The 10,944-nt window shown below is 53.6% G+C and overlaps 1 protein-coding gene across 1 annotated transcript; it reads right to left on the bottom strand.

Annotated features, from left to right (window-relative positions):
• Nucleotides 1–322: 322 nt before the first annotated feature.
• DES (desmin) lies at nt 323–8,295 on the bottom strand. Its single transcript, XM_006890255.1, has 9 exons — nt 7,650–8,295; nt 6,717–6,777; nt 6,500–6,595; nt 6,222–6,383; nt 5,922–6,047; nt 5,182–5,402; nt 2,815–2,858; nt 831–913; nt 323–417 (listed from the first exon to the last, which is right to left on the bottom strand). The coding sequence occupies exons 1-9, from the start codon at nt 8,228–8,230 to the stop codon at nt 376–378; spliced, it is 1,416 nt and encodes a 471-aa protein (XP_006890317.1). The 5' UTR covers nt 8,231–8,295; the 3' UTR covers nt 323–375.
• Nucleotides 8,296–10,944: the final 2,649 nt, after the last annotated feature.

Below are 10,944 nucleotides of genomic sequence, written 5' to 3'. Positions count from 1 at the left end.
CAGGGGCCTTCTGGTCAGAGGCCAGAGCCTGAGCTCACGGAAGTGGGGGTGGCAAGGTCACCACTCATTCCTCAACTCTCTCCTGACCTGGCCAAGGTCAGGCTGGAGCCCAGCTGCCGCCCTGAGGATCAGGGAAGGTTGGTGGCCAGGCTCACTCTATCATCCAGGACTCACATGGCTGGGGTCAGCAGGGGTGTCTGGGCAGGTTGGGCCATGTCCCCTTTGGGACCACTGGGGGTAAGGTGGGTGAGGAGGGGGTCAGAGGCTGAGAGTGGAGCTGTGGCTGGGCGTGACTCCTTTAGGTGGGGCGAGGCTGGTGTCAGGAGCAGTGAGGACAGGTGAAGGCGGTCTCTGGTGGCTATGGGGTCTCTGGTCTTAGAGCACCTCGTGTTGCTGCTGTGTGGCCTCACTGACGACCTGGGGACAGAGGAGCCCAGTCCAGCTCTGGAGCCACCAGCACTGTGCCCACCTCAGCCTCCAGCAAGCAGGGCCCTACCCTACCCCAGCCCCCAGTAGCAGAAGCCACCCTCACCCCAGTTCCCAGAGGCAGGGCACACCCTCACCCCAGTCTCCAGAGGCAGGGCCCTACCCTACCCCAGCCCCCAGTAGCAGAAGCCACCCTCACCCCAGTTCTCAGCGGCAGGGCATGCCATAACCCCAGCCCCCAGCAGCAGAACCCACTCTCACCCCTGTTCCCAGAGGCAGGGCCCACCCTCACCCCAGTCCACAGCAGCATTGCCCACCCTGACCAGTACTGCTGGTGAAAGACAGCTGGCTAACAACTGCCCCCAACATGAATAAAAAGGTGAGAAAACAGGACAGACACTCACCTCCCCGTCCCGGGTCTCAATGGTCTTGATCATCACTGTCTTCTTGGTATGGACCTCTGAGCCTCTCTGCTCAGGGCTTGTTTCTGTAATGGACCCATCACACCCTCAGTCTCAGAAGGCACAGCTCTGCTCACTCACTCTCCAGCTGTGCCTGGGTGCTGAATCCATCCCTGGTCTCACAGGGCACAGCCCAGACAACCTCTCACTGCCTCAAGTTGGGCCTGTTAACTTCTTCAACTAGATTTCCATCACTTGTCATTTAGCCCTCACCCAGAAGGGGGCTTCACCCTCTTGGACTCAGCCAGGCACAGGGCTCAAGTGGGCTCAGTTAACAGATTTGCTCCAGATGCAGGTTGCTCAGTCACCCTACCCCTCCCACACTCTCGGTGCTCGCTGGGAGCCCTACCTGAGTTGGAACCCAGGTCTCCCTTCCCCAAGACTGTTAGGGGCCACAGGGCTCAGTCCTAAGAAATTATTTTGCAAATCAGAGAGACTAGCCTGCTTTAGACTCAGGATAGGACAACTAGGAGACAGTCACTGATTTGAGGTACCATTGCCCTGCCATTTGGCCCTGTGCCTCAGTTTCCTCTTCTGCAAAAGGGTAACAATGCTACCCACCCTATCAAGGTCACAGAGTTGTTGGTATGAAAAACGTGATGCTGTTTTAAATACAAGACTCACATTTTATGTCTGTCTTATAAATGATTAACTGAGAGAAAAGTTCCGAGTTTTACAAGGGAGGGTCAGATATGGGTCCTTGGAATTATGCATTTGGTGTTTATGAATCCCGGCGAGTAACAAGCCTGTGACATACGTTGTAGCTCAGCAGAGCACAGCACGTATTTTTTTCTGATGGAAATGAACATCGAAGATATAAAGGATTGGATCTAGGAAAGGCGAGGCTGCCAAGGGCTGGGGCTAGCTCTTCCTAATGTATCATTATAGCGTGTTTTTCTGCTCTCTGGGGTTGGAAAGCCACTCAATCTGCATATTACTAATGTCAGAAGTGGCAAAGTGCCCTAAGAGCTCGTTCTTTGAATTGTTTGGCTTTGCTAAGGTTTGGCTTTTTTTTTTTTTTTAAAGTGTATCCTACAACTTGCTCCATCAAATTGGGGGTGTTCAACAAGCAGTCAGGTGGGGCAGGTGGCAACATGCCAACAGATCATAGAGGGAGGCAGGAATGGGGTGCTTTCCTGCTGGAAAAGTGATTCCCATTGCCCCTGCTGCCAGGCCCCAGGACATCCAGTGCCCCTGGAGTTTGAGATGCAGAACAAAGACTACTTCCAGATGACCATTACTCCCAGAAGGCACCGGAGATGGGAGAATACTGAAACAAGGGTTCTCTGTTAGCAGTTGCTTGCTCTGCCTCTGTTGCTGTTGTTAGTTGCCACTGAGCAGACACTGACTCATGGTGGCCCAACTCAGAGTCCCCTTGGCTATAATTTTATGTTGTTTGTTTTTAAAAAAATTTATAATTTTTTTGTTGTTGTTGTGTGTGTACCATCAAATTGGATCTGACTGCTACAGGAGGAGATTGTCCCTCCTTCTCCAGCAGAGAATCTGGCGGATTTGAACCACGCACCTCTGGAATTGCAGTGCCGCTTCTTGCCACAAGGCCACTAGAGCTCCCTCCCCTTGGCTATAATTTTAATGGAAGTAGATCACCAGGTCTTTCTCCCAAGGTTCTTCTGGGTAGATCTGAACCACTAACCTTTAGCTCATCAGTTAAATGCAAATCCTTTGAGTCACCCAGGGGCCTTATCTGCCTCTCCATATTGCATGTTATCATGTATAGTTGAGACATTATATATTATTCCTGACCCACTCACTGGGGTCTCCACTCTCCCCCCCCCCGACACCACAGCCCCGTCCCTGCTCCCATGGCCCCATCCTTCTCTCTTGTCTAGCTCTGGATGGTCCTTCCACTGAACTACCCCCTCCCCATGTCACCCCGGCCTTCCCCTCCCTCCCAACCCACACTCACCTCTGAAGTTGAGGGCAGAGAAGGTCTGAATAGGGAGGTTGATGCTAAAAGGGGAGAGATAAAGCCCTGAGAAGGTTAGGGACCCTCCCACCTCTCCCCATGACCATCCTCTTCTTGCTTCTCCCCGAGTACCATCCTCAGCAATCCCTGTCCCAACACATCCACTGCCGATAATTCTGAGAAAACAGGGTCAAAGGCCAAGTCCAGCTTCCTGGAACTGTCCCTTCTGGAAGGATCACACATTCCATCTCTGACCTGATGGCCATGACACCAGACCCCCACAAGCCCACAGAAGAAACCTCTTGTCAATCAACAGTTCCATCTTCCCGGCACAAAGGATGCCTCTGTGGGTAACGTCCACTCTCAGCCAGACTGGGAACCCCAGTCCACTCATGTGAAGGCAAGTTCAAGAGCTGATACCCCCATTTATGCCTAGTAAACCTTAACTGCTGGAGCCTTGGTGGCCTAGTGACAAGAAGCTGCACTGCAATCCTAGAAGTGTGCGGTTCGAATCTACTAGATGCTCTGCTGGAGGAGGGACAATCTCTTCCCATACCAGTCAGATCGGATTTGATGGTACACATACACACATACACAAAAATAAAAATAAAATAAAATAAAAAACACCTCAACCGCCTTAGGGTGATTCTAACTCACGGCACTCACAGGGATGTCAGAGCAGAACTGGCCTCAAGGGTTTTCAGTGGCTGATTTTTTGGGAAGTAGAGCGCCAGGACCCCCTTACAAGGTACCTACACAGCCTAGAACCTCCCCCTTCTCAGTGAACAGCTGAATAGTTAACCTGTTTGTACCACTGCGAGACTGCCCATTTAGGCCTAGATGTCCACTGGTGTCCAGTTGTTTCTAACTCATGTTGGTCACCCTCCCCTAGGGTTTTTGAGGCTGTAAATCTTTACAGGAGACTGCCTATTTTTCTCCTGTAGAGTGCTGATGGATATGAACTACTGACCTTTCAATGCGCCACCCAATATACTAGGTACATCATGACAGTCCTACAAAAATGCACCCATAACAGCCCATCATGTTGTTGTTGTTGTTATGTATTGTCAAGTCAGAACTAACTCATAGCTGACCCTCAGAGGCTGTAAGCCTATCATACACAGATGTTCTTCTACAAAATCTGAATGCTCTTATAAAATATCAGATTTTTATAAGTATCAATATTGTTGTTGTTACATGCCATCCAATTGGAACCAACTCAATACTTGACCATCCAGTAGGTTTTCTGAGGCTGTAAATTGCATGAGAGGAGCAGCTGGTGGATTCAAACCACCTGCCTTTGGGTTGGCAGCGCAACTCTTTATCCACTAGTCCACCAGCTGTTGTTGTTAGGTGCCATCATGTCCCATAAGACCCATAGCGATCCCATGAACAACAGATCTGAGCCCTGTCCTATCCTGTGCCATCCTCACACTTCCTGACACGCTCAAGCCCATCACAGCAGTCACTGTGTCAATCCAACTCATTGAGGGTCTTCCTCTCTTTCACCAACCCTCCACCTTCCCAAGCATGATGTCCCTCTCTAAAGGATAGCCTCTCCTAGCAACATGCCTGAAGTATGTAAGACAAGACTTTATCATCTTTGCCTCCAAGGAGCACTCTGGCTGCACTTTCTCTAAGACATATTAGCCTACCAGAGAGCCCTATAAATTTCGAAAGGACCATTTTTAAAGATTACTTGACATAGTTTAAATTGAGGTTAAATTTACAAACAGTGAAATGCAGATTTTTCAGTGCATACTTCAGAGAGCTTTGATAAATCTCTACATCCATGTGACTACCATTCTCTATCAAGATATAGAGGGTTCCTATCATTCTAGAAAGTTCTCCTGCATCCCCTTCCAGGTATATCCAGTTATATTTGTACTTGAGTTGTCCAGGCAGATCACTGGGGGGTGTGTGTGTGTGTGTGTCTAGGCTTTTTCTTAACCTATCCACACACAAGGCTTCCCACTCTCCCTCTTTCCCTATTTCTCTCTCTCTGCGTCCTTCCATTTCATTCCCTTTTTTCACTCTGCTCTCATCTCTCCCTTGACTGGCAGTAATATTTTATTGCTAGTTACTGAATATGGTTTTGTGCCGGAGGTTCTTAATTCTGAAGGTGGATGAGGGAATACTTACATTTCTCTTTTTATAAATGCTATTAATTAAATCAATTTGTGCCCAGGTGGCCCTGGCTAAGTCTCTGCAATTAGTGGAGCAGTGAGAGGAATCTTGTAGAAATGGTTCTCAGGTTTTGGGAGTGGCGGTCAAACACCCCTGGGGCAGGAATGAGCCCCCAGCAGCACAGCCTGGGCCCCACCTCTCCCCCACCCCCCCACCCCAGTCCCGAGCCTGTTCCCTCACCGGCTCTCCTCGCCCTCCAGCAGCTTCCTGTAGGTGGCAATCTCCACGTCCAGAGCCATCTTGACGTTCAGCAGGTCCTGGTACTCGCGCAGGTGACGGGCCATCTCATCCTTGAGGTGCCGGATTTCCTCCTCCAGCCGAGCGATGTTGTCCTGGTAGCCGCTGGCCTCGCTGGCAAAGCGGTCCTCCATCTCCCGCATCTGCCTCATCAGAGAATCATTCTGCAGGAAAGAAGCGAAGATCAGGGACAGCATAGGTCAAAGGACCCAGAAATGGAGAGGGGTACTCACAGCCTAGGGGCTGGGGACACCTCAACATGGTCATCAGGCCCAGGAGGTGTCAAATCCCTCTTACGCAGGGATCCCTGAGCTCAGGTGAAGTCTTAGGTGGAAGTTCAGAGCATAAAATATGTGAGAAGACCCTTTATTCAGGATCCCCTCCCCAACATGGGGAGAAACTTTTAGGAATGCTCTGATTTCTTACAGTCTATAGACGGCACATAACAACAACAATAGGTATTAATCCCTTTGGTGTAGATTTGAGGGGCTGGGGTCTCTGAAAGGGTATTGAAGGGCCCATGGTTGCAGGGAGGGGTCAGGAGCTGCAGGCAGGTAGGGGCTGAGGTCTCGGTGATGGGCGGGGCCCCGGGATGGAGGGGAGCTGCAGGCAGAAAGGGGTGGAGACTCATATGTGGGCGGGGCCTCTGGGTGGGCGGGGACTCGGAGATGGGCGGGACTCACAGTGCCCTTGAGGGCATCGATCTCACAGGTGTACGACTGGATCTGGTGTCGATACTCCATCATCTCCTGCTTGGCCTGGCGCAGCGCATCATTGTTCTTATTGGCCGCCTGGGTCAGGTCAGAAACCTAAGGGCAGAGAAAGAGGCCCTAAGGTACATGGTACAAGGTACATCGGGGTTCAGGAAAATGGTGGAGACTCCTCACAGATGGAGTCCTCCCTACAAATGGAATCAGAGGCAGCACCTCCAAACTTGGTCAAAAGAGGATAAGAGACAAGAGTCCCTGGGCGGGGCCACCCACCTTTGACTTGTACCATTCCTCCGCTTCTGAGATGTTCTTGGCCGCAATGGTCTCATATTGAGCCCGGATGTCCCTGAGGGCAGCAGTGAGGTCTGGCTTGGACATGTCCATCTCCACCTGTACCTGCTGCTCCTGAAGTTGGGCCTGCAGCTCTCGGATCTCCTGCAGGGTACAGCTGGGGTTTAGTCCCCCACCAGGTCCTGCACAGCACCCTCACACCACCTTTCCAGGAGCCCAGCATCACCCCCACTTCCCACCTGCCCGCCCCGTGCCCATACCTCTTCGTGGACTTTCTTAAGGAACGCTATCTCCTCGTTGAGAGACTCAATTCTGCGCTCCAGGTCAATGCGCGCTAGGGTGGCTGCATCCACATCCTGGGGAAGGCCAAGAGAAGGCTAGGGTCACATGCTGCCCAGACAGGGCATGAGGATAGGGAGACACACAATGAGGGACAGAGGAGACAGCCTGCACGACAGGGGTGTGAAGAGAGCTCACCGCCCGGAAGGCAGCCAAATTGTTCTCTGCTTCTTCTTTCAGCTGGATCTCCTCCTGCAGCCTGGTGGGGACAGACAGAAGGACAGGCAGTCCAGTTTGTAGGTGATAACACAGGCAGTGGGGAGGGCTGGCTAGGGCTGCTCAGGACAGAGGGAGGAGGCCTGGCTGCTGGGCAGAGGGAGGCTTGGAAGGGGAGGGGCAGAGGCGCCACCTCGCCCAGGGAGGGTGCAGAAGAGACCCAATCTCTGCCCTGAGGCCACACCCTTGAAATCTATGTCCCCTTCAGACTGTGACTGGGCTTACGAATTGTGTGTCTATTTTATCCACCTCTGTATTCCTGGTTCCCAGCCCCAGGCTGGCTCATGCAAGTGCTTAACTAATGTTTGTGACCTAGGAGGGTGACTCTGCTAACGTGTCTGTGTGTGAGTACTTGCTGAGTACTCTGTGTACGTGCTCCATTCTTGGGGACTTTCTGCCCTGGTCCCTGGTGGGGCCCTCTGCTCCGGTTTCTCCCACCTCTCACCCTTTTCCTCCTCCCCTCCAGCATATCTAGTGCTCCCTGAGGAATATGAAGGCCTTGTGGAGCTCCCCTCCTTCTGCCACCCCAGGACTGCTCACAGATGAGCTGAAGGCGCTTGCTTGGATTCCCCTCTACCAGTCCAATGGCAGCTGCTGCCCTGTCCGGCCTCACCAGGAGTCCTGTCCCTGTCACCTTCCAGCTCTCAATACAGCAGGCAACCTTCCACACCCCTCTCCACTCTCCTGCCCATCAGCAACATCTCAGGAGCGGGATCAAGGGGTTGCCCACAGGCTGCCCAGGTTCACTAAGGCTCCCACATCCTCGTCCACCCCACGACAGCTCCTCCTTTGCAGGGTGGCCTTATCAGTGGGCCCTGCTCCCCAGGCCTGGCCTCCCGCGCCCTGAGCCCTCACTTGGCCTTGAGGCGCTGCAGGTCATCGAAGAGGTTGTCGCGCTCCACGTCGACGCGCGCGCGCTGGTTGGTGAGCACCTCCACCTGGCGCCGCAGTTCGCGCAGCTCCTCCTCGTAGAGCTCAGCCACGCGCGTGGGCTCGCGGCCCTTGAGCCGGTTCACCTCGGCAGCGAGCGCCGCGTTCTGCTGCTCCAGGAAGCGCACCTTCTCAATGTAGTTGGCGAAGCGGTCGTTGAGCTCCTGCAGCTCCACCTTCTCGTTGGTGCGCGTGGTCAGGAACTCCTGGTTGACGGCGTCGGCCAGCGAGAAGTCCAGCAGCTCGCCCGCGCCATACGACGACGGCCCGCGCCCGGCGCCCACCCGGCCGGCACGCAGCGAGCCCAGGCCCCCGGCGCCCCCCGACGTGCGGGACACCTGGTAGACGCGCGACGTCACCGAGCTGGAAGAGCCCTTGGAGCCGAAGCCGGCGCGCGGGAACACGGGCGAGCTGAGCGGGGAGCCGAGCCCGAACGAGGGCGCGCCGCCGAAGGTGCGGCGGTACGAGGAGGACACGCGCTGGCTGGACGAGTAGGCCTGGCTCATGGCGGCGGCGGGCGGAGGCTGGGCTGCGGCCGGATGGTGGCTGCGGCGAGGGGAGACGGAGCCCCCGGCGGCCCGCACTATTTGTAGCCCTCCTGACATCAGCCCCCTCGCCCCTCCCCTGACAGCTGCAGGATCCTGCTGTCCTGCCAGGAAAGGGCGGCCGCTGGCCCGCGTGGGGGCGGGGAGGCCATCTTCCCCGCGGGGAGGGAGAGAGGCCTGGGAGGGGTGTGCAGGGGACACCCCCGACGTGGGAGGCCCAAGGTGGGCATGCTGGCCACCAGCGTCTCCCCTGGGCTGCCCGCTGGACACCACCCTCCCCTCTCCGTCTCCCCCCAGGGTGCTCCTTCAGCCCGTCAGAGGAGAACCCAGGGTGAAGTCTACAGTTTAGTTGGAGGGTTCTGCTTTTTATCTGTGGGACCTTTCCTGATGGGACAAGGCCTACTTGAAAGGCCCCAAACTACCTGATTTCTGAATATTCTCAGGAAGCTGCAGAGATTTGGGAGGACTCAGTCAAAGATGGGGGTCCACCAGCAAGGCCGGGCATGCCGGGGTTGGGGGTGGAAGTGTGTGTCTAGGCAGGGAACGCTGCTCCCCCCAGAGCCCAACAGAAACCTCAGCCCTGCCAGTCCTCTGGCTCCTGAACCCCAGTGCCAAGCCTCAGTTTCCCTGAGAAGACCATCCATCTTCACCCCTCTCCCTTTTTCTTTCTCTCCCTCCCTCCTTCTTCTCTCTCTGTCTCTCTCTCTCTAACACACACACACACACAGGCGAAGCCAGGCCTCAGTTTCTAAACAACCACATGATTTCCAGAAGGGTCTGGTGTACTTTCAGTTTCCAGTTTATATGAGCACTCCCACCCCCACACCACCAACTTTCCCCAGCTCCTGACCCCATGGGTGACCCCAAGCCCCATCTCTGATTCATCCCCCTGCTCACACCACCCACGCCCACACACACCAGGGGCTTGTGTTTTGTCAGGAGCTGTATGTCAACCCAACCATCTCCCTGGCAGCAGCAGCAGCTGCCAACCCGAAATACCAGAGCCGGTATTTATAGAGGAGAATGCTCAGGGAACCAGCAGGAGGAGACTGGGGGTGGGGGCCAGGTACCTGAAGTGGCACCATCAGGGAGGTCCAGGGAAGGTTTGCCATGGCAGGGCCACTTTCCACCTCTTAATGCTCCCCCCATCCCCAGCCCTCCAGCTAGCTGGGAGCCCCAAAGAACATGGCCATCCATTCATAGACACCCCCTTAGTAGTAGTCCTTGACCCAGCAGGATACCACACTTCCCAGAAACACTGCTGTATCGCAGCACCTCCACCTGGCACACATAGGCCCCTCTCAGGTCTGACTCCTTGGGAATGCAAACCCTGGAAACAGAACACTGGCTTGGGAGCCTCTGGCTGGTCCTGTCCCAAACTCTGCCATCACCAACAAGGGTGATTACTAACAGGAAAGACCTTCATGCTCCTGATCCTCAATGTCCTCATCTGTTAAATGGGAATGACCAACCAAGCCACGCCTTACCCTATAGGGTTCAAAGAGATTCTGATAATTATTGTAATAATAATAATAATAATAATAATGATGCAGTTCCCTACATGTGTTTAGGGAGCTCTGGTGGCCTACTTTGTGGGGAGTTGCACTATTAATCCAAAGGCTACACCTTTCTGGTGGTTCAAATCCATCCTTGGAAGAAAAATAGGCAATCTCCTCTCTTGTGATTTATGGCCTTGGAAACACCATGGAGGGCTAGCTCTGTGTTGGTTACAACTCAATAGTGAGATTTTTTTTTTACATGTATTAGCACCTGGAGTCTCTGGAATGCTGCAAACGGTTAAGGCACTCGCTAACTGGAGGCTGAGGGTCAAATCCATCCGTTGACATCTTAAGATACGGAAATCTACTTTGGAAAACACCAACCATTCAAGAGGCTGTGGGCACACTCCTGTTCTGATACATGTGGTGACCAATGATCAGAACTGATCCCATGGCATCTAGTTATTGAGCACCTATTGTATGCCACTCTGCTAAGTGCTTCACAGACCCTTGGTTTCTCATTCTCAGACTACCTCTGTGATGTATGGGGTTGGTGGCACTTCCACCTTATAGCTGAGGAAACTGAGACAGTCTGACCACAAGGCCACTGTTTTGCCCTTGGAGAGGAATGTGGCTGAGCCAGATGAACTCTACGGGGTGTTTATACTGTTGTCTTTTTAAAGCTTTTTCACATTAAGTGTCTAATTTTTATCCATGAGACAAGCTTATTGAGGTGGGTGGGGAGTTTCAGATATTCTTATCCAGGCTTCAAGCTCAACTCAAGCTGTTATGTTCTGGCTATTTTTGTGTCTTCTTTCCCAAACTAGACTGCATGCTCCTGGAGGAGTTTGGAAGCTGTGTAGTGCCCAGGAGGCACTGTCACTGTCCTTCAAAGTCGCCTGAAAGTTTTCTTTCTCATCTCTTTATTTTGGGAACAAATACTGCACCCTTTCCCCCCCCCCCCCCACACACACACAGGAGTGGCTTTGTGACTCAGATCTAGAGGGATTGGCTCAAAGGGTGGGGCCTGGGCCTGAGCAGGGCCAATCGGAGACCTTCCCTGGAACCTGTAGATGGAGTTGGGACTATTAAACTGGAGCTTTGGAGTTCTGATGGCCTAGTGGTAAGGAGCTGTGCTGCCAACCTAAAGCCACACAGTTCAAATCCACCAGCTGC

Source organism: Elephantulus edwardii, unplaced genomic scaffold, assembly GCF_000299155.1.
Source record: "Elephantulus edwardii isolate Elephantulus edwardi_28Jun2011 unplaced genomic scaffold, EleEdw1.0 scaffold00087, whole genome shotgun sequence".
NCBI lineage: Eukaryota > Metazoa > Chordata > Mammalia > Macroscelidea > Macroscelididae > Elephantulus > Elephantulus edwardii.
This window is presented reverse-complemented; position numbering and strand designations above follow the sequence as displayed.